The 24,519-nt window shown below is 37.5% G+C and overlaps 1 protein-coding gene across 12 annotated transcripts in view; it reads left to right on the forward strand.

Annotated features, from left to right (window-relative positions):
• LOC139116755 (protein phosphatase 1 regulatory subunit 12A-like) overlaps positions 1–24,519 on the forward strand; it is a 132,535-nt gene that overhangs the window by 65,633 nt on the left and 42,383 nt on the right. For 8 of the 12 annotated variants that reach the window (XM_070679469.1, XM_070679459.1, XM_070679408.1 and 5 more), the window contains 4 exons: positions 1,802–1,960; positions 2,986–3,082; positions 5,106–5,162; positions 8,003–8,077. In XM_070679469.1, coding sequence (XP_070535570.1) covers positions 1,802–1,960; positions 2,986–3,082; positions 5,106–5,162; positions 8,003–8,077 — 388 coding nt within the window. The remainder of the gene's footprint in view (positions 1–1,801; positions 1,961–2,985; positions 3,083–5,105; positions 5,163–8,002; positions 8,078–24,519) is intronic. The other 4 variants (XM_070679443.1, XM_070679435.1, XM_070679478.1 and 1 more) reach the window with 2 other exon arrangements.

Genomic DNA, 24,519 nt, shown 5'->3' on the forward strand with positions numbered 1-24,519 from the left:
GAATGTGTTTAGCTCCCATGTTTCAACTGAAAGATCATTGAAAATGGGCAGGAGGTGTCGTGATGAAAGCGCAATGGGGAGAATTTGATCTTACTTATGAAAGGAACGTATTAAGAGCAAGCTTGCGTTTGCATGATAAATGTGTATGTATAGCAGTAAATAGTTGAGATGGCTGTCATATTCCAGCTGCTGTAGCAAAGCTCTACAAAAAGCAAAGCCATAGGCTGTGAGTACAATGTGTGTATGTGTGTCAAAATTGTCAGTGATGTCTGAACGAACTTCTGTCGTCAGAATTAAGAGTCCCTCAGCAGGTGCTGAAAATTAGCACCTCACTTGAGCTCTTTGCAGTCTCATACCAAGAGCATATCTCCCACTTTTATGATCGAAACAAGTCGGCCCAACTTTCATGATATGAAGGGTGACCTTCTCCAAACATGCGTAATGACAATGTACAAAACTCTACATAAATAATAGAATTCACTATAAAGATCATATTATTATTGGCAGATATATGTACAAGTTTTTAATATACCAAAGTGCTGCCTGTACTATAATCAAGACTAAACAATTAAAAAACTTTTGTTTGTAATTTCTCAAATTGTTTTCACAACAATACAAAAATTGCCAAGCATTTGCAGTTTCAGAAAAAGCCCAAATAACCTTGTGTTTTCACAAGTTCTCAACTTCCTTATTTTTAAATGGCAAGGCTGAGAGATCTCTGTACCTTTTTGTTCGAAGTTTTATTAGTCCATGGGGGATCAAGGTACCTCTGTACCTTTTTGTGGGAGATTGTATTATTAGTCCATCGTGGGGGGGGACCTCTTTACATTTTGGTGGGGGATTCTATTAGTCCACTGGGGAGGGATCTCCGTACCTTCTGGTGGGAGATTCTATTTGGGCGAGGAGTGCAAGTGGTTATTGTTCCAAGTTTAAAGCTGTTTCCGTCAAGTCATGTGGTTTGTTACTTCTTGCATTTGCATGCTGCTTCTAGGTGCTCAGGTAGAATAAAAAGCTAGAATGTAAGTCTGTCACTGCAAACTGCTGCATGATGTTAAATCCAGCCTTGTACCATATGTAGGATAGTGAGAATGCAAGCGCCAAGGCTGTAGATCCGTAGATCCATTTGCAAAGGGCAATGGTTTCTTCTCTTGCTTTTCTTAGTCTCTTTAATTGAGTTGTGGATCACGAAAAGAATCACGTTTTTCGAATCGCAGACAAAGCAAAAGTCTTCAGAGATATTAATTCCAAATGAAAAACCACCATTGAAGTTAGATAAATACTAATTCCATGAAATTGCCCATTTTAATTCAATGTACCCTTCTGAAATGAAGTACAACTTATTGTCATAGCAACTTGTCATGCTTCGATACAACACTACATTTCTAATTCAGCCTGCTTTATAATTCGCAAAAAATTGGAGTGAAATTTTGTGAAAGTTTATTTCTCACAGTTTTGTCACAAAACTGAATACTATAAGTGTCTTCAAATGGAAAACTTCCAATGATAAATTGTTGTGTATCACACATTGAATTTGAAAATTTCTATGTTGAGAAACGAAAAAAAAATGTATCAGCTGATGTTTGGCATTACTGAATTCCAGAGATACTTCAGGAGTTTGAAGTTTATGAAATGGCCAAGGCTGTTTGAAATATTGTCTTGTTGCAAAATTAATCTTGTCCAGGTGACATATGATAGTTACCCCAGATTCCCCCAACCTCGATGTCTTGAGCATGCGCAGTGTTTGCTCAGCTGTGTTCCACTAACCTATGCCTAGGGTTTCTAAATGGATCTTTTCAAACAGCTATACCAGGCGACGGTGGGCGGACTCGGAGAGAGAAAAGGAGAGTAAAAAAGTGACAGAAAAAGAAAAGGATAAAGAGAGACTAACGGAGAGGGATAGATCAAGATTAACAGACAGAGAAAAGGGAAACTCTGACGTGAAGTCTATTACTGCGAGAAGGTACATGATTTGAATGAGTATGGGTGACACAAAAATTTTTGCCCATCGTGTAGCCTCTGTTGATTTAGATGTTTCCGAGAAAAGAAGAAGCCGTTGGAAGCGGTTTGTTTCCCGTGATAAGTTAGGCTCACGACGGCAGGGTAGATTCTCATCGCAGCTGTAGCAGTGATTTCAGAATGCAGATGTCACATAGAGGCCAGTTTTGTCAGTCCTATTTGCACGTTTAGACTAAGCAAGGTTTGATGATGTCATCCACGATAATTCATTTGCACTGATACGGCAGGTACAGAAGGCAAGTGAGCATTACTGAAACACAGATAGGAACTCTCCAAACATTTCCTTTTGACTGGGGGATGCAGTGAATTTTAAGTTGTGTTTGTGGATGTTATGTTCTGAAATTTGCGTTTTTTTTAAATGACTAGTGTGTGAACTTGCAGCGAATTTCTTTTTTATTCATTACTAGCATGTGATGTGTGGAGTGATCATGTCACTTAGTTTTGTTTGGTTATTATTTTGTGCACAGAGTGTGGTTAATGTGTTCTTAACAGTGTGGATAATCGATGCGTGAATAACCCATTAATTTAGGAAGTGAAAACGCCATGAGTCAGAATAAGCAAGTGCTCAGAAAAATTAGGAAGTGTACTGCTTAGTGGGTTAGATGAGTTGCAAAGAACTCATTCAAGATTGTTCCTGTTTTGCCCGACATGACATCACCATATGAAAAGAGCTATACAAGCCAAAGTTTTTACCGCTTGTATTGTAAATAAAAACCTTAGTTGTTAAATGAAATGTATGTATGCTTTCACTGAAGAAGGATTTTGCCAACCGTACAAACCCAAATTTTCTAGGCATATTTTTACTTCCGTGTTCGTGATGTAAGCTGTAATGATCAATAAATCCCAATGAAAATTCAGATATCAGACTCGACTGACTTTCACAATCCAGCTGCATCATCCAAAATCAGCCAAGTTTAAATCCCCCCGTGAAAAACTAACACCAAATACTATAACTTGCACTTCAAACAGGCCACAATACATGACCCCTACCACAGAGGACACAGAGTCCGAAACACAGCGCCGTTCTAGGGCTAGACGAGAACGTGCCTCCCGAAGATCTACACAGGTGAGATGTTACAAAGGAACCATGCTTAACGCACACAGCATGGTGCACTCCTGTCTATCAGGTTATCAGTTAATAAAAAGCCTTTCCACATCTAATCTTTTTGCATGGCAACTTTCTTTATTTTCAGCTTCATATTCTTAACCAGCCTGTCTGTCTCTTTCTCTTCCATAAGAAAGATGATTGTCATCATCAACCATACCAAATCTAATCACTTCTAATTTTACTTTTCACAAAGCGGTCATGTCAGTCTGCACTCTGCATCTATTGATTCTTACTGCAATCCATTCCTCCACAAATTTTATTGTATATTAGTCTGATCGAAAAAAAGCCATCAAATCGGAAATGTGGAAATTTCTTTTTGCTTGCATGTCAATCATGCGGCAAACATAGCCAGACATGTATACAGGAAATGTGTGGAGAATGGGTGGAAAACTGCCTTCTTTTGGCTATTTTAATGCCTTTTTTGTTTCATTTTGCCTTTAATTATAAGCCACAATCCTCCAGTATCTCCCAATTACACATTTCAGCATCATAGTTTACACACTTACTCTCAGTATTCGTACAGTGTAGAGCAAACGTAGATGGATAGATACTTGTACTTGCAGAAAAATAAACAGTGCACAGTTCTCTCCGAGCCAAAGTCCAGTAAATCAGGGCACTGTGAAAACAGTGGTTTTGTATTTCTCCATGCACGCTATCGATGGTTTCAAACTTGACAAATATAGTGAAGCTTCATTTTAATATTGAACAATATACTTCAGTCAGTATGGTAAAATAAATTTAATATGATGTTATTATAACTTTCTAACATACATGTTCTAGTAATATCATTGCTTCCATTGTAAACATAAACTAAGTGCTTGAGGCTAGGTAATTATTATTTTGCATTATTTAATTTTGTTTTCATTAAATGTTTACTTACTGGACAAATGGAATCTAACAAGCAAATTGTAAATTTCAGAAACTCAACAATCAAATTGCTGTTGATTTCCAGGAAACCATACAAACAAGCTGGATTCAGTGCCTTTGTTGATAGAAATGTGCATTGATTATGCAAATCTTGTATCAATTATTCGTAAATATAGACATCTTGTCAACACCCTTCCTGAGATGATCAGCTCTCGCCACATAACTAGTTGAAAATGGTCATGAGGTTTGACATTTCATTTTACTGTAAGTTTTTCTTAAGAAAAACAAGATATTCTATCATCTGAGTTTTGGCAAGAATTTCATTTTAACCCTTTGAGTGCCAAAGTCGATTTTTGTTGCATTTATACTATACAACGCCAACAATTTCTTCCAGATCTAGACAATTTTATTCAAATTTTTCCCAAAATTTTCGTCAAAAAGTGCAGCCCAAAAATGATGGAAAAAATTACAGAAAAATTCACAAAAATTGATAAGATGTTGCCTTGATATTTAGGGGGAGGGGGGGAATTACAGTGCTTAAAGGGTTAACAAATTTATTTGGCAATAGGGGACAGCAATTGTTAATTTTGATTGTTTTTAAGTCTCATTATCACATGCACTTATTTAATACTGTGATTCTCCTTCCTGAAATTTGATGAACTGCCTGATATTTGAAATATTTTTGGTTAATAAGTATGTACAAAGTATCACATCTGTTTGTTTACACTCATAAAGTTTCATGCATATGCTACCACATGAATATAGGACACAGTTCAAAAACATGCAAATTGTTTAATCTTAGATTTCAAATAATTCTTTGAATTACCTATCAATATTGGACATATTATGTTTGATAAAACTCAGTTGAAAACTAGACGCCGGGCATATCAAAATGATTCAGGAAGTAGGACAAAAAACTCTTCTCTTTCACAATGTAAAAGTATTGAAAAATGATCAATACTGACAACTGCTGTCCCTCTAGTTGCCATGTTTGATAAATCCTAACAAAAATGTGAGCTCTTCATGACCATATCAAATTACCTGAACCATTGTTTCTTTTTAGCAAGTGTATCTCTTTGCATGCCAATACCTTTGATTTTACCATTCACTTTAGGGAGTGACACAGGAGGATCTCGAAAGTGCTGAAATACTGGTCGGACAACCTGACAAGGTAGGCTTTAAGCCTCAGGTATCTTCGTATTAATTTTACACATTCACATTTCAGGTCAAAGGATATTCAGTCATAAAAATGTAATTTCAGTATTCGTGAATTGCATATTTACCCATATTATGCTAATTGCATCATGAATATTCATTTTTGTAAAATCATGAATATTCATGTTTCACCACATGAATTTTACCTGAAAGTAAAAAGTGGAGTTTTCACATGAACTAATGAAAATAACCGTAGATTGTGCTCATTGTCCTTAACCAACCTTGTTCTCTCTTCAGGTATGCAAATTGTGAACATTTTTTATTTCCTTGATGTGCATATATAATCTTGAAACATGCAGATACGAATCATTACTGAAGCAAAACTGCACACCCTCAATCATGTTACCTGTATGTGTCATGCAGAGACAACTATAGAAGTATCTTTAACGTCATTGAGTATGTTTGAAGTAGTAATGTGTCTTCTTTAACCACAATACATGAAAATATGCATATGTTGAAGATATATAATAGATGCTTTAGGGACACATTTTTGAAAAACAAAAATTGATGCTTTATGAAATATTAGGGGTCAACGTGCTCGAAAATCAATCAGTGTATTTATTTTGATTCATACCGGTATGCCTAATACAAATAATTGAAGACCTCATGTACCAATTGGATCTCCTACATGTGGGTCCCCCCTGTGTCTTTAGAAAAATGTTAAGCAGTAGGTTAATTTATGTCAGAGTATCTCAGAGAAGATTTGAGGGATTTTTGAATGTCTCACAGAATTAAAAAATGTCTCTTTAGAGCATTTATAAGAAATTTGTAAATATCAAGAATTTTAAAATATGCCTAAAGAACACACTTGGTGCTTACAGGAAGATGGAAAATCAAAATATAGTCCTACCATTGTTAGGAACAGAAATATTTAAAGGTATATGTTTGCCTCCAGCTTTGCTTAGGAGCACTTTAAGACCCTGTCACAGAAAATTGGTTGAAAAGATTACAATATCTGTACAACTGTTTTTGAACAATTCAGAATTCTATATGGTTATCACATCTGTGTGCACATGATGCAAGTGAATTTTGTGGTGTAAATATGTATTTGGTATTGCTGCCAATGAAAGCAAAGATCAAGTGACTGTTGAATTAGCTGCTCAACCGTTCACCCCCAATTCCCGGTAAACAGATCCGGATTCACCATTGATAACGAAGGATTTGGGCTAAACCATGATGGTGAAAGGGTTAAAGAGGCATTTACTTTCAGTGGTCATTCTTGCATCTTATTTTGATGCCAATAAGTAATACATGACCCTGAAATCATAAGCACATTGTGCGAAATAGAGAAAATGGTGGTTAAGGGAGCTACAGTCAGAATGTGATAATTCAAGAGTTTTAAAGTTTTAGCAGACATTTTCGTATAGTGTCATATTCCGATTGACTCATTTCTATCAAGTTCACAAATAGCTATGTACACACAATTGCACCTTGCCATGCTGTAAGTTCACTTTTGAATTGTTAAAATATTCTGTTGTTCTACTACTTATGGATGCACATTTTGAAGCTCTCTGTAGTAAATTAAGTTTTTTACCAGCAAAAAAAGTGAAAAAAGTCCTGAAAAACTACAGTTATTAGCTCACTGATATAATTTTCGTGAGATAAATTTTGCACATTTCAAAGCATAAAGTACTATTACAATGCTGGACAAATTCACATCATACTGGTAGAAATCAATTCGGTACATTAAGTTGAAGAATTGGAAAGGAAGCAGTCCTATACAGTCCGTGTCAAGTTGTTGCAGAGTTTGTGAATGTACAGTAAATTTTTAAAAAGACTGTCAGCATTTATGTTTGTAAACTCACTTCGGTGATAGGTGTTGTGACTTCATCACACAGAACAAAGAGTTTGAACCAAAATAAAACAATGGAAAGTTTAACCTTTTACCGTCATGGTTTGACCCAAACACATTGTCATCAATGGTAATTGTGGATCTGGCTACAGGGAATTGGGATGAATAAGTTGTTACCTGTAAACAACAATCTTGATTGTTTTAAATTCACTGAAAAATTATTCAACAAGAACTAGCAGGTTTGGGCTTTGACGTAATGTAAGTATTTAACATGTAAGTCTATGTTCATTGATATACAAGAAGGTTCTATTTAAGAAAGAATTCAACTGAAGCATGTCTTGTGTGAAAATGTTCTTTTGCTGCTATTACATAATTTTTTGAAATGGTCAGTTTTGTCCCTTGCAGTACCAGTGGTGTTTCTCCATCTAAAGTCTCGATAGACTCCCTCAAAGACCCATGTTCCCTACACCCATTCCACCTATAGTCTCTATAGACTTGAATTCCCAAGCTCCCCACACCCTCTCCACCTATGGTTTCTATAGACTCCCTCAAAAACCCATGTCCCCCACGCCCTCTCAACATATAGTCACTTTAGACTCCTCAAAGACCCATGTTTCCTACAGCCTCTCTACTTACAATCTCAAAGACCCAAGTTCCCAAAAACCCTCTCTACCTATAATCACTATAGACACTCTCAAAGACCCATGTTTCCTACACCCCTCTATAATCTCTATGGACTCTAATTACTACATTGCGTACACCCTCTCCACATATAGTCACTTCATACTCCCTCAAAGACCCACGTTCCCTACATCCCCTCCACTTACAATCTCAAAGACCCAAATTCTCTACACCCTCTCCACCTATAATCTCTATAGACATATACCAACATTCAAAAGTCATTCAAGTCATTCAAAACAGAGAGATGTACTGTATAACAATCAGGGCTGGGTTCCTTGTACACAGTGTGGCTCCGTCTCACCATATTTTCTCTGTCCTGACAGGGGGACAATAAAAAGGAAGAAACTAAAGAAACCACTGGTTACACTAGACGCTCCAGACGTACTGATGATAACGAGGTGAGCACGACAAGACCTTCTAGCGGTTATTCTTCACGTTCTAGTACTTCTACCACTACCTCTAGTTACAGTCGACCCAGTTCAACATCTAGTTACAGTCGACCGTCGAGCACATCTTACAGCAGCAGCACTAGACCTAGCTCAACTAGCTCGTATCGGCCATCAAGCTCGTACACGCCTTCTTCTTCTTACAGGCGCTACTAGCTTCTTGCCAAACAGAGAAAACACGAAACAAAAAAAGTAACGATAGACATGCACTTTTCATTTCTATAACTCAGCAGAAAGTACAAGGCAAGTCGGAGCGTTCCCGTACACTCACACTCAAGCTCTGCACAAAAATGTTTTTGGAGGGTGCTGGCTCGCCTGATTACACAACTGTTTTCAACCCCCCATGCTAGTCTCCCTGTGTCGTTCATCAGCAGGGAAGCGAGTGGTGTACTGGGGAACCGCTGTGCCTCTACTTTCTGCGAGATGTAACTTTGAAAAATTAAAACAGGAGAAGACGAGAGTAAGGAACAGATCCGGCATACTGGCCGGGATCTCATTGCTTGTAGTCTGTGTTGTTTGATTTTTTTGATCATATCAGGGGAAGAGGGTGTGACATTTGACCCCGTTGTCATGCCAATGCACAATGCCACTGTGCGTCTGAAGAGCTCTCAGTGGTTTCAGGAGCATCGTGGGTGGGCTGGTGATGAGCAGCGGTTGAGAAGGAGAACACTTTACAGTATTTATTATTTTTTTCCTGGATTTTTATGCAAATATTGGTTCAGGCTGGAAAAAAAAAATGACCAGTGTAAGTACACGGTGAGCAGACAGAGCTGTTCACCACTCTACCCATGATGCCCCACGTTGCAACGACAGGAAGTGACACGTTGGAGTCAGGTCAAGTGTTACATCAGTTAATTTTCGAGGGGAGATTTTCTGTGGACTCTGAAAAAAAATAACGGAAAAAAATCTATAAAAAAAAATTGTTTGACGTGTGATTCAAAGTGGATGCAATTCTTCCCAGTTGTTCTCCCATTCCAGTCTCTTCGTTAACTGAGTTACAGGTTTCTTGTACTGAAAGGTCATAAAAAGATGTAAATAGCGAACTCATTGTCAGAGTGCAAAGGTCAAAGTGCAAAGGTGAAATATATGTGACATTCTGACCGAGAACATCTGGGTTAAGTCACTTTTAGGCTTCAAGAGAAAAACTGGAGAAATACTTCTTCAGCAATTTGGGGAATTTGAGTTCTGCAAGCGTATCACTTTGTCATTTCTTGAAAGACGGCAGCGATAATAACTTTGTGGGATGGAAGGATGTTAGAAGAAAAAGTTATTGCTGAATTATAGGTCTGTCCAAAGAAAAATATATATATACACCCATGTAAATCGTAAATAACAGAAGGTATGACCCCATTTGAGGTCAAAGGTCAAGAGATTGTGTCAGGTCAGAGCTGTAAAATTATGTACATTAGGCAGAGACAATTCTGTGCTCACTTGGAAGAGTTTTTTTTTACAACTTAATTTACCAGCAGAAACCAGGAAAAATGTGTTCAAAATTTTGAGAAAAAACCAGAAATATTTTTTAAAAAGAAACTAAACAAAAAACACTGTGAGTTAATTGTGTTTAAAGAGGGTGTTGAAAAAAAGAGCTGTTAAAAAAGAAAAAACGAAAAAGGGTAGTGTAGAGATGTAAATGGTAGACAATCCTCAGCAAAAGTGGCAAATTTTGCTGGTGTTCAGAAGGAAAGCTGCTGAAGCTATGACCGTTGCAGCATGTTCCTTGCGTTCATTTGGTTTCGTGCTTTTTTCTCCTCCTCTGTATAATCTTCTGAATAAGTGTAACGCTTTTCATTCAGGTTGACTCTGTGCCGTGTATATTATGAAGTACTTTTTTTTATTCTATCTCTCTATCTCTCTCAAAAGTCACTGTATCTGTTGTTTGTCAGTGTGAGATATTCTTCTTTCACTACAGCAGTTGCCGTATGTTTTTTTTTCCAGTCTTGTAAAAATTAAGCATGCAAAAGTTCAAGCAAATGACATAAAAAAAAGAGGAAAAAAAGAGAAAAAAACTTACTTCCAGATAAGATGAAGACCTTGTGAGAAATATCAGTGTTCTTCGAAGCAGGGTACCTAATGTCTGTCCAGCCAAAACTTTTGTTCATTCTCATTCTCTGTACCATCTTGTCGTCACGGCCTTGCCTACCATTTCACTGCAAACAGCTTCCTTCATTTTCCAGCTTTGTAAATCGAACAAATTGTCAGCTTCCCCTCTGCAAAATTCTGTTTTTTTTAATTCCATACTTTCTTTTCCATTTTTTTGCCTTTCTTATTTCTTTCTTTCTGTCTAGTGTATTCTGTTCTTAACCCTGGCATATTGGTTTGATGTGCAGTGTAAAACATGTAATTTTTCTGTTTCCTGATTTTCAATAAAAGTGATACAGTTTCGGAATGTTATTAAACCCTCCAGTTGACGGGTGTGCTGTACGTCTTTCTCTTCATGTATCTGCATGCTGTAATGCTATCTGTTTTGTAAAAAAAACAAAATGGCTTCCATATGAAATTCACAGCTGCACCTCACGTACTGGTATGTTAAGAATATGCTCATGGTTAAAAAACTCTCTCTCTTCTTTTGCCACTTTGCAAGTTTTGCCTGTCAATGCTGTAAGTTCGTGGTGTCATTGATTTAGGTTAGCAACTCTTTAACATTGCAGAAATTGAGAATTAACAGTAAAGAGATACATATTATAATTTTCCATTCATGGCAGTAGCTGATTTAAAGGGAATAGCCGTTGCCTGTCAAGGGAATGTTCTCCTGGACATGTTGCTCGTAATTGGTTAGTGCTTCGGATGTCGGCTGATGGAGAGTGTTGGATGAGAGGTGATTTGCTGTTGTACTAACTTGTTTGTCACTCAGATGGTTAGACGGGTGAGTGTGTGTTCATTGATTGACAGGGGTTGATAGGTGAGTGAGTGATTGTACTATGAGGCAGACTGTCGACTAGAATGTTGCAGGCCAGTGAAGACTGGGTGTAATACTGCAAGGCTGTGAGAATTGCTTGTAGAAGGATAGCATAGCTAATATCGTAGCGTAGAGAGGAATTTACAAATGATGACTTACGGAAATGATGGGTATATGTTGATTTGCAGAAAATGAAAGAAATTTGATCGTCAGAAAGTTAACCCTGGTGGTTTTAATTTTGTTTGTACCCGACTTCTTTCATCATTCATCATACACTTGAGTATAACATGAGATAGCACTTTTCTCAATGCTTAATGTGTAACTCTAAGTTCCATTACATGTAAGACATTGGCTGCTGCCAACAATATTCAGACAAATTTAATCTTTTTTCCAGCTTTGCTTTTGCTGCATTTTGTGGTGGTCAGATGCATTGTCATATGGTTTTTACAGTTTCAGGCAAAACATAGGTGGTATCGAAGTACTTATTTAACCATATCTTTCAGAGAAATTTTAAACTGTCTCTTGAAAATTTTCCTGACAGATGTTTATTTTTGCATTGTCATGATGGAACTGAGATCTATTACAATTAATTAGCCCCAATGGAAAACAAGACGGTATGCAACTTTGACCTCCGGAACATCTTGAAACGTTGGTTTAGAATCCGTTAGCTTTCATGAGAGTTTGATTTTTTTTAGACAGAATGGTAACAGTGAGTATTAATTACTTTTATCCTAGGAGTATTTAGGGCTAGGTTTTGGGATAACATAGCTTGAATGCCCAAGAAAAAAACTATGTTCACTGCTAAAGGTTTGTATCACCAATATTCATTCAAGCTGACAGGTTAGATGGTGAGGTTGTTGAGCAGAACAAGTGAGCAAGTATGATTGTGTTTGAAAACCAGAAGTGCTTTTTGGCCTGATGAAGTCCGATAATTGATCTCAGACATTTATGAAGTGATTGCCATAGAAAGACTACAATAATCACAGATGCACAATAGTAGCGCCTCTGTTACGAATGGTCGTATATGCATATATACGTGTATATGTACTCCTATGAATACATAGTGTAAATTTTATTTATTGGTATGGATGTGCAGAACATAGTCTGATTTATGTACGTGTGAGTATCTGTCTGTCAGAGTGTAAAGGTGTGTTTGTTTGTATGTGTAGAGATTGTCAGTGTAGACCATATACCAGAATATGCACAACTTACTCTGGTATCTAACTAAGTGCACGAATATTGCATGTACAGTTAGAGTAACCGCGGTGTGGCTGTGCATACATATGTGTGCGTGTCTGCATTTGCTGGATGACAGATTGTAGGTGTGGATGAAATCTGAGTTGAGCGACAGATGAAGCAAAGCCAATGGAAAGCATCACTCTTTTCTCACTGTTCCTCTATTAAAGTCTTCACATCTCAAATCTCACACCAGCCAACTGTCTTCTCTTTAGCTCATCCTTCATAAATGACACACTCGTCAAATGGGGAGATTTAAAAAAAAAAACACTTTACCAATACACTGGCCATCTCTGTCAGCAGGCCCAGTAAGTTATCTCTTTCATTTCAAGTCAAGCAAAAAAGTCCTCTTTCTCAGCATGTTGTTTTAAATATACTGAGGGCACACTTCTCTCGGTAAAAACATTGTCCTTTACACTAGGCAGTGTTCCAAAGGCACCAAATTTCATTTGAAACACAACCCCTCTCTGAGCACTCACATCCAGAGTCCTTCACAGTCTTTTATCAAAGAGCTTTGATGAGGTAGAAGGTGAAAAGTTTCTCATAAATTTGCAAATTTTGGCAAAGTATACATATTCGCATTTGATTTTGACCAACATCGATCATTTCAAATTCATACTGCTGTGTACAGGTCCACTGAACTGCCAGTAACTGCAGACTATTTTGTGGTGAAAATGTTAACTTGCAGAATTTTCTCAGGATATAAAGAAGTGGGTCACCTGGTTACCTCAGCTATGTAGATCTTGATATTGACTGTGAGAAGGATATATGAATTCTTTGGCACATTTTCACCGGTATTTGAGTTGCCACTGTGAGGTCACCTGGGAGCCATTTCCTTGCACTCATTCTGATAAAGTATACTTCACAACACTTTTCAAACTATACATTCGTTATACTCTATTGCTACTCTCAGCTGTGCTTCTCTGATGTCAGCACTTTTCCTGAAAACTTTTTTGATATCAAACAGTAGTCCCGTCGTGAAATGGCTATTTTCAAGACATTACCCATGTTTGAAACTCTCAGTCAAAATATTCTGTAAAATTCTTTGAATAAGCTGTATGCTTTTTAGCATTTTGAATTTTCATTGCAATTTCAGGTTTTAAATTTAGCTAAAACGACATCTTAACAATAGTAAAAGTAGGACAAAAGTTTAAATTATTGGTGTCTTAAACTAGGGAATTGACAGACTCAGCTTAATTCAATGGAAAAGGTACTAGCTAAAAAAACGTGTTTTAGTAATGTCGTAAAACCCAATGTCCAAAGCATTTGCAATTATTGATATTTTGAACTCTTTTGTCAGTGATTCACAACTTGACAAATGGATGACACTCCCTCCAGTGCTGGGCATCTCTCAATTTCTAGACATGTGGAACTTTTCTCAAAATGCTCTTCTAATTGGTTTTTGAGATTCAGTATACATATTCCCATTGTTCAAATTAGCATTAAATTTGCATATTTTGTTTTTTTGAGTGCCCATTTTTGTTCAAAAATCTGTGTTTAGACGGCATGTCTGATACTTTTAACATGTAATGTGTAAGTTCCTAGGGATGACCTCATTATGGTTTGTTCAAATGATGATGAAATCTTCATTTTTTATGAGTTCCCTAATTTTCAAGCAAGATTTGTATGAGACCACTTGTTGTGCAGTGATCAGGTGCCCCCTGATGCTATCTGTATGCCACTGTGGGTAGTCCTTGTCTTCAGCTGTGTTTGCAAAGCTTTGTTGTATCTCTATTTCATGGTTTAAAGGGGCTGGATTGAACTAGTGTTGACAGTCTATTGACTGTTAAGTATTTTATTCTTGTCGTTTAGAGCAGATATTGGTAATGTATGGGGAGATGTGTAGAGGTGTGTGGTTAAAGGATGCAAATTGAACTCTTTCTAGCTGAACTATGGAGAGCAGATTGTGTCTATCTTATAGTGCATTAGTGCCAGTTTTCAGATCTTCAAGTCTTTTTGCAGCATCAATGTACCGGAAACTCAGCGATTTCATGGATGACATTAGGAACAGTTTTTCAGTCTGAAAGGAGCCTATGAAATTTGCATAAAAGTTCGTGTTAGAGAGCCTCGTTTTCGTTACGCTGACCGCCACTGCAGTGAGGGATAAAATACGGCGAAAGGGTGGTCTTTAAATATCGACGTGCAGCAAAACGTACAATAGCTAGAACTATAATTTTTGCTTTCAGTTGTAGCATACATACTAATGATCTGTTTTCCTTGGGTAAACTCACAAAAGTTGAGAAGATTTTATTTAAATCGCTACAAAGTGGGTGGCGAGGTCGACCCGCCAAATGCGGAAGTAAACTTCACCTTTTTCGTAAAACAGCTCGATAATGACCTTAGAGGTCTTAAGCCAAGCCGAAAATTTCAGAAAATATTCATTTAACTATTATCAACATTTGGTGAAATTTTCATGACCGTGCGACCATGGACATGTATTTGCGGCAGTGTTGAATGTTGGCATGCAGTTACCATATCGCTGTATACGGAGATTTCGAGGGTCTATGAGTATGCGAACACCCGTTACGCTACGTACACTCCACGCTGTTTACCGCGACCAAACCACTTGTAGTTCACACGGCGCGGGTGTTACACGATTAATCTTTCATTTTTTTCAAAGTTTACTCCTATAATCTCGGGTCACTGATGTTATATATAAATAAAGTATTTAATTAATGTCACATTATGACCATCAATACTTAAAAAAATTTTTTGCTAGTTAGGGGGCCTACATGAGTTATAAAATGTGCCAGTCTAGTTCGAGCACGCACGGTAATGCTAGCAGGGATGGCCGCAACGCGCAGCTGTTTACCGGCTATCATTCTAGCCGCATCTATATTCACGTACTCGTGTGCGGGATACAGAGTAGCCGTATTTATCCACGGAGATTTTTTGCAGTCGATGTTATTTCCTACAGTTTTTGTATGCTTGCTAGCTACTAGAATGCGAAAACGGAAAAAATCACTCATAAACGAAACAGCACTGCTAGTCAGTACGACGGGTGTCTACCACTATACTACGTGTACGGCCGCAGACAGTGATAAACGTAGCCCTTCTGTCACCGTAGTGTTTTTTTTTCCATTTGCACTGTCCACGACTTTACCGAGAAGCCAGCCAGGCAGATTGTGTTGGCCAGTGAGGTAACACAAGCTTGCAGTCTTGCTTCCTTGTCACAATCATTGAAAACATAAACAGAACCGAAAAAATCTGCCAAGTTAGCCGGTGAGGACCGAGAAAGAGCTGAAAGAGTTTACATGTACACTCACGCTGGGCTGTAGGTCGCCATGTTAGATTTAACACATGAACGTCGCTGCATAGTCAACTTCAACGAGACTTATTTCAAAAACGGAGGCTTAAGCCACTGAGATTTTTTCAGATCGTATGGACCTACTCAAGATAGTCCCCTCCCTACTTCTCATGGAAATTTGACTTTGGATATGCTTTTGCGGCAGTGTTTAGTGAACGGCATTTTCGGTCGCTCGAAAACCATGAAAATAAGGCTAACGCAAAAACGAATCGATAAAACCCAAAAAAAATCATCGGCGAACACTAACTAAGAGTACAATTCAGCCGCTAACTGGAAACAGGACGGATGCTAAACGAAGGCTGAGATATCTGCGGATAAAATTCTGGCGAAAAATGCCATAACCGTCACTCACTGGCTAGAGGGCGCTGTTCGAATTTGAACTAAATCCCTAATTATGCATGCAAATGAAGTACCCTCCTTTCAGACTGTTTGTAACAATATTTCAACTTTATAACAGTCTTGGATAAAGGAAGGTTCTTTGAATTAACAGATGTAGCTTTGAGCTAGCAAGCAATTCTACCATTTCATATGTGACAATGAAGGTGATAATTTATTTAAATTCTAAAACTTTAGATGTGCCTGTGAAGATATCCGTATAGCCACTGTATCTATGTTTTGCTTTGTATCGTTGAACTACGTAGCACAAATGTATTGGAGATTTCAACATATCATTTGTATTCCTGTGCCATTGTTGAACACAAGCAGGAATCAAGACATCATAGGATAGCAGGGCTATACTAAACCCTTAGGACGTAATGGTTTGGCCTTTGCCCATTGTTATCAAGGGTGATTGTGGATCAGTTCATTGGGAAATAGGGGTGAATAGGGTGATGATCATTTGAAGAAACTGAACACAATATACCAGTGGAATTCTTCCGTTAATTTTGTAGATCGTGAGTGACAAATTTAGTTTTTGTGATCTTGCATTTTCATAATATCCCATAATTACAACTGTGGTATTCACGGATCTATAAATTGTAAAGAAAATATTGTTTAGTTTACATAACCTTCAGCTAACCTTCATGAAACCTTCCCCTTACTTCAAGAGTTCTAGGTGACCCACTACACAGAAATAGATTATTAAAGGTCGCTCCACTCCACCATTACTTTCTCATATCTCAGATAACCTCAAAACACTTACTGTCAAGTGGTTTCAAAATCTTCCTTTGCTATTGCATCATATATGTCAAGCAGATTTATAAGTTCCGTTGAGGTAGAATGCGTCTCGGGGACAAAATATGAACTCTCAGAGTTTTACAATGCTGTTTTGGTCTGGCACTGGTTTTGGCTGGTTATGAAGCTCATGAAGTAAATAACGATTTTAGTTATGTGAAATTCAAAAACTTTACTTTCCCACATAGAGCAACACATGGGTGAGGTGGCAATTTTAAATTCCAAGTTGAGGTTACTTGTTTCTAGCACCAAATTAAGGTAACACACGATTTCATTCTTTCTTTCAAAAGGAAATGGTGTAAAGTTTCCTTGAGGAAAGTTTGGGTGAAATTTAAGTCTTTCACTTTCGAGGAATAAATCACCTAAACAAGCGAAAGCAGAATAATGCCGTACAATCCACTTTACTGATTCTTACATGTAAATTTATACACCTATCAGTCCCATTTTCTTGTATGTGTAGTCTACCCAACCTGTCTAACCCTTTGAGCACTTAAATTTTCTCCCGCCAAAATTTTAGTGCAAAATTTTACCAATTTTTATGAATTTTTCTATAATTTTTTCAATAATTTTGGACCAAATGGACATTACATTTCATTGGCTACACTTTTTCTCAAAATTTTGGCAAAACTCTGAGAAAAAATTGACCAGGGTTTATTTTATGAAGGGGACAAAAATAGACTTTGGCGCTCAAAGGGTTAAACGATACGTAATGTGAAGTCTGATGGAGACAGGGCAACAGTCCTGCATCTTCCACCATCAAGAACACAATCCCCACAGTCCGCCAATAATTATGGTGAAAATAGTAAAGTGGGTGATGTGAAGTATTGGATGTATTGGCAAAATGAAACTTCATGATAAAAAAATAGTTTTCTTTCTGTTGACAGTACCAATTTGTACTCATAAGTCAGAAAAGCAGGCTACTGTTGACCTTGCAAAATTTGCTACTATGGAAACAAATTACCTGAAATTTACCAATATTTGAAATTCAATATGGCAGCCCACCGCCCAGTTACAGGATTAGGTACCCATAATGCACTGCCTAATCAATTTTTATGATTTTCACAAAAATAAGCCATTGGAACCTAATTAGTTATTCCATGAGCTTCAAATTGAGCTACCACAAGTGGTGCACCAGAAAAGCTTACAAAAAGTTTGAGAGATTAATATCTGTCCTTGAAGCGTATTCTACCATAACATACAAGCTTCTTGAATCCTTGTCTTCAGGCCGTAGACTCAGCATTCTGGAAAGCGCTGTGACGCACAAAGCGATAAAATTTCATCTGATTTTCAAGAACATCTGTAGTTTGGCATTTGATTTCACGTTTGCGGATCTTTGTCATGTGATAATTAAAGCAGGTATGCACAAAGAAGTACATTCAATATTTGGCTCACGCCTACAAGCTTTACTGACAAGATAAAACAAGCATTTCAATATGAATTTGAGAGTAGAAAAAAGACTACTGTACAAAAAGACAAAAATACTAAAAATTACAACCAAAAGTTACCACAACTGGAGCTTTGAGTATACAGTAGGTCCCCGGAGATAGCATTTCCTGATTTCTGGAGGTTCTATTTAGATTTTCTGTCAGTCTGCGATGGCTTTGTGATTATTCCGAGTGCAAAGAAGCTTTCAAACTGAATACATTTGGTGAGATATTTTTTGCTCTGGCTCCTCAGGAATTGTTTCTTCCTCAGAAAGTAGAAACTTTTTAAAATTATTTCCTTAAAATATAATGCCAATTTAGGTTGTTCTCTTTTGTCGATTGGATGTGAATTCTTATTTCCAGCTGTAATCATAGAGCAGAATGATTCCATCTTGAGAAAATATTCTGGGCATTTGCTGTGGCATCCACAACACTTATTTATCATGCAACATGGATGGGAAGCAACCTTCACTTGACAAGAATATTAGCCGTAGGAATTATAGATACGCTGGATGTGAGGCCGGCCGGCCTGTATTTATTTGTGTTTGACAGCTGGTTTCGCACTGCTAGCCTGTAAATCAAGCCCCAGCGAGAGATGCGTGCTATTTCTCCCCAGGCAATGAAAATGGTAATCAGTCGGGGTCAGGGGTCGCCAGAGGTCAAGGGGCATCCAGATACATGTGTCTACCGCAAAACAGGGAGCCTGCGGTTTCTGATAATTTCTAGGGCTTGATATATTAATCTAAAGTTCGTCACCCAAATTAGTAACATGCAAAATAAAAAAAACATTCCATAATATCAAAACAATAACAAAATAATGAATATAAAATTTGCTTTGAATTTAATGTTGACTTCCTATGAAAGAGCGAAATTTTTTTGATAAATTACATGTGAAAAATTAACCGGAACTTATATGTTCTTTTTACGTTTTCAATTATATATAATATTGGGAAATTTTCAAGTTTTTTTGAAAAGTTTTCCGTGATTAAAAACAAAGGAATATATGTGTGCAAGAATATTGTCAAGGGTCTCTTCGTTTGAAGGACAGAGAGACTGTTGATATTGGGGCCTCCACTAGTGTATACGGAGACCATTCTAATGTGTGGAAAGGAGATCTGCCTCATGCGTAGTCCAGAAGCCCTGCACTGTTATTTAAACCACATCTTATCACTGTGTCAACAAAAATCAAACCCGTCAAAGAAAAGAAACACCAAATGACGTCAAATACGAATCACTTTTCGTTGATCATGTCTCCTGGACAAATATATGCACAGCTCAGAGCTTATCCTTGTTCAGGCAGGCAGGCATGTTGAGGAAAGAGATTTAGAGGTTGGGATTTATTTTCTGTGTTGGAGGTATGGATATGTGACCTTATATGGTAAATGAGGACATAGTGGAAAACCGACATAGCAGGCATGCCATCACATAACAGACACACAGAGACACATTGATTCTGCCTGTGGATTGACTTTCTACCCATCAGTTGACAGATAGAGGGAGCTAGCCTATGCTGAAATTAACCCGTCTCTTGAAAAGATGAGATTAATTGTCAGATACCCTGAATTACATGGTACTGTCAGGAGAGTCATACACTGTGTTTTGAACATACATACCACACATGCTGCAACCCCTATCATAATAATACAAAGAGCCAGTCTTGGTATTGAAACTATTGGTTTAAACTAAGGAATTGTTGGAAAAGAGGGAAGTGAGTACTTTCTAGTGAGAGATTATCAAAATACCAGCTCACACAATTATTCTGTATATATGAAATTTATTATAAACATTAAACAAGGTATTTAACAAGTAATTCTTCATACTAAAATTACTCATCCAGATCAACGTACTCTTGTTCTATGACTTGGTGATTATGTACAACCGTAGTCAAGTATTAAACAAGTCTTCCTGCAATGGATATTGCTGTCTTCGGAAAAGTATGAAATAAGGGATTTGGCCATCGACCCCTATGCAGTAGATGACTCTTATTGTAGTCTATTGTTATAATGGACCATTGCACTATAATATAGGGGATGCAGGCAAGAGTTATCCATGTTAAAAGATTGATCACAATCGTTCAGTTCACTCAGATTTCTATATTCACGCTTGCACTGGATGAGTCCTTAAAGTTCTGTTGTCCAGTGAATAAAATCGGATGAAAAAAATGGATGGGTATATTCCCATGATTGAAATACTAGTGCCTTTCATCAGAGCGTGATGTTGTGAGGACATTTTGCATGATAAAAAATGATATGAAATTTTTATAGGTCTGTTGAAAGAGGCATAAAATCCTGCATTGCAATTAACTCAAGGCAAACTCAACTTTTCACAGAGTGTCTATACCACAGCAATTTAATTCACACACACACACACACACACACAAACACATGTACACACACATACACACACACACACACACACACACACACACACACACACAAGTACATGTACGGTACATACATACATAGACAGGAGATGCAGGAGTATACTATTTTAAACAATTCACCCCCATTTCCCAGTGCATAGCTTCTACCACTCTGATGATACAAAGGGGATGTACCATTATCTGGGCATTGGAAGGGTGGAATTGAAAAAATCATCAAGAAGGGGTCTTCATCCATTCTGCCATTCTGATAATAAACTTCTTACTCATTGACAGCCCATTGTACTTTGCGGAATACCGTAATGTCACACAGTATTTCCTAAACTCATAAAAACAGGCCTGGGCAGATGATGTACATGTTTTTTACAGGAGACACAGGCGGCATATAACATTGAAACAAAAATACCCGACCAGTTTACCATCATTGTAAAATTACACGTCAAAATTTCTGTAACACTACTCCATAGCGGCGCTACAGACTCAAACAAACTTTTTATGCCATCATCGGTTACTCAGAGTTGTCTACAAACATAAGTATCAAAAGATTAAGTGGTAGGTTTTTACGGGCCACGAGAAGTAAACACTGCAGAGAGTACACCAGCGGCCCATTGAAATTTAGACACACATTATACAGACTCAGGGATACATACCTCTATGAGAACGATATGAATTTTATCTGTGTTTGTGTTCTCACTTTACAAGCTGTGTAAGATATGTCAGAGTACTTTTATGCCAGAGTGCTAATGGGGAGACACGGTGAGCTATTATCTCTGGCGTTATAAGAGTCCTTAGATAAACAGAATCCACTCGTTTCCAACGGGGATTGAATATATTTATAGTCTGCTTGTTTCCAAAAGGCGTTTTGCAATATATACATGAAAATGTGTGATATATAATATGGATCTCTAGGTTTATAAAAGTATTGAAAAATCACATTTGAAAGATAATGTATTGATTAAATTATGAAAAATTTGATTTAGTGAAAGATAGCTTTGAAAACAATAGGATGGATGTCTTTGGTATTTTAACCTGAGCTCTCCTGTGCAATGAGTTGACTGTGCTGATTCAGAAGGACTTCCAGGCCCCATGGTCAAGACCAAAAGAGTTAAAATCTTTGATAGTGAAGTGTCTATCCTATTCTTGACGACATTCAATTTGGAAAAGTTTTGATATGTCAACCTATGTGCAACAACACATATGAACTACGGTATACTTTTAAGGGGTAGCATGCTTCTTTGAATTCAGCACCACAAATGGTATCTTTCTTTCCCAGAATGCACTGCAGTATCCAGGCCCTCATCGCCTGTACTGCTTTGCTGTTGATGGCTCGGCAGGGACTGTCAATCAGTGGTGGCGATATGTTCACTCAGCTCCCACCGTACCCTGCTAAATGCCTCACCGCTGATTGATAACAGTAGATTGGACTCCAACAGTACATAGTTCTTGATGTACCCCCTCACCAGGGGGTGCTGTCAATCATCCTGTCATTTCCCAGAATTCCTTGCTGCTAATTGATGGCATCTGGACTTGGGGACATGATAAGAGTGACATATGGTGATGCATATAAAGATTTGAAAACAATTTCCTATAGGCTGTCTTGCAACTTTCCTTGCCAGTAACCAATGTAATGAAGCTGGTTCTGCAAGATGGGAGATTTGTAGCAATGACCTTGAATCAAACCCAAAGGTTTTGCATTGACCTTGAATCAAACCCAAAGGTTTTTGACTGGAAAGTTTCAAAAATATAATACATTATCTCACATTAAATGACTTTTGATCAGATCCATAAGTCATCTAGCTGGAAAATGTATTTCCTGAAGAGAGCCCAAATGCCAGTAAATTTATTATTCACTTCTAAAGGCACTTATCGGGCCTCATTGTCCTGGATCAGTCAAATATAAGAAAATATAAGAGACTTGATTGGATGCACAAATCATCAAGTTAAGGAGGAAGCACCCAGTCACTGATATTTAGCATGCCCTTGAACAAACGTGTCTATCATCATCTGACACCAACAAAAGGTCAAATAAACTACCCTTGCCCGGTCATATGAACTACCCTAATTTGCATAACTGGATGCATATAGGACTTTCAATTCTCCAAATGCCACTGCCAGCCATGTTTCTTGGCGTTACATCATTATGTAGTTTTGCACAGTAATGCTTACAAATTTTCAAAGTTTTCAAAGACAAAATTTTCCAATTCATTTAAGGGATATTTGTGATGAAATAGGCTCGGCTTTGCTAAACTGGAAGTCTCTGTAATTCTAGAATCTTGGAAAACTGTTGATTTGCAAGAGAACAGTCTTGTTGAAACTGAGGTTAGTAACTTCACAAGATGTAATGTTTCTGGATCAAGAGCCCCAGCTGTGAAGCAATTATATAGGTTACAAAAAAGTGTAACATGCCATCGGAGGTCTCATTGACCCAGTATACTGTGATCTAGGTACATGTACTTTCTCCAATGAAAGATCTTTTCATCATAGATCATCATGATATACATTTGCACGTTGATATACTTTTTCTTGCCAGTTTTAAATGAACCGTGCATTTGTCACTCTTAGAATTTGCACCTTATGAATCCAATGTCAGAAAATTGTTGTTGATGTGTTTGCAATTGACGCACATTGGCATAATTTATGAGTTGCAAACCTAGTGTACAAACTTGCAAGGGTTTTTGTGGGGCCTGTAGGTATGTCCTCCATGGTTAACCCTAACTTGAATGACTCCTTAGGTTACTAGTAAGTAGTGCAAAAATTCGTCTGTATCTACTGTCTTCACTTGGCCCAAATTTTGGCAACAATGATGAACAAGTAGTTCATCTAAGCCATAGTGCAACTCACTAGCAGCCTATAGGGTATTCTCCAAACTCTTTGTGATAAAAGGTACCTCAGAACTAGTAAAATATTACCATAAGAATGGATTGGACCCACTAATATTTAATTGACACAATCTTCAAGCATTACCAAATGTGTACAGTGACTGGGATCTTGAAAGGGAGCAGCAATAAAATTTTGAATCTCAGTAACATGGATGGCAGTTATATACTATAGGCTACTGGCACAGTGTTGGTACAATATTGGGAGGCACACAGTGATTATAAGCAATAAATAAATTAACTAAATGCCACTTGTAGCCTCTCCTCCTTAAAACTTAGATGGTAACTTATATGGTATATCAAAATTATGCTAAAACATATCAGAAGAAATGTCTTACAATTTATCCATGATATAATGTGTTTTGAAAGTTGATGTTAATCCTAAAATCATTATTTGCAATTCAGTAATGTTTTTCAAAAAAAGAGATTTAATAAGGGTGTCCACAAAAATACAGGACCGAATTAGTGAAGATCAATAGTAGAGAATTAGTGTTGTTTTATTGTGGGGAACCTGATTCATTTTCACTGAATCCCTCTCAGCAAAAATAGATATAGCCGTAGAAAGATGTGAAACACTGCAAGTGTTGGCATACTGCAGAAGCATTTGATATCACTGCGAGGAGCATAGTTCTCTGTGTGGACAACTGCATCTGTTGTATTCGTCTGACTCTCTGATGTGAAAACAATGCCTCTTCAGAGAATTCCATGATACATTGATTGTCTCAGCTGTCAAATTGACCACTGCCAGTTGGCAATCTCATTTATTATATTCTGATAGGGTAATACATCTAAAACACAAATCTGTTAATAACTTCACACTAGATAGTGGTTGCTGGGTCAGCAAAGAGTATAAACGTAATGCAGTTGTGTTCCTTGACAGGGGAAAGTGCTATGAGAAGGCGGCATGTCTTGCTGGATGAACTAACACCCTTCCAAGAAAGACTAGAATTCTATAGAGTTCTACAGCTTATAGATATTTTAGAGATATCTATAGAATTCCTATAGAAGTTGAAAAGTTTTTGCACCATTTTCCATAGAATTCTACAGAAGTCTATAGAACTTTCTTCATATGGGCAAAATCGGAATTGGGGCAGATAGCAAG

This window comes from Ptychodera flava, chromosome 2 (genome assembly GCF_041260155.1).
Source record: "Ptychodera flava strain L36383 chromosome 2, AS_Pfla_20210202, whole genome shotgun sequence".
NCBI lineage: Eukaryota > Metazoa > Hemichordata > Enteropneusta > Ptychoderidae > Ptychodera > Ptychodera flava.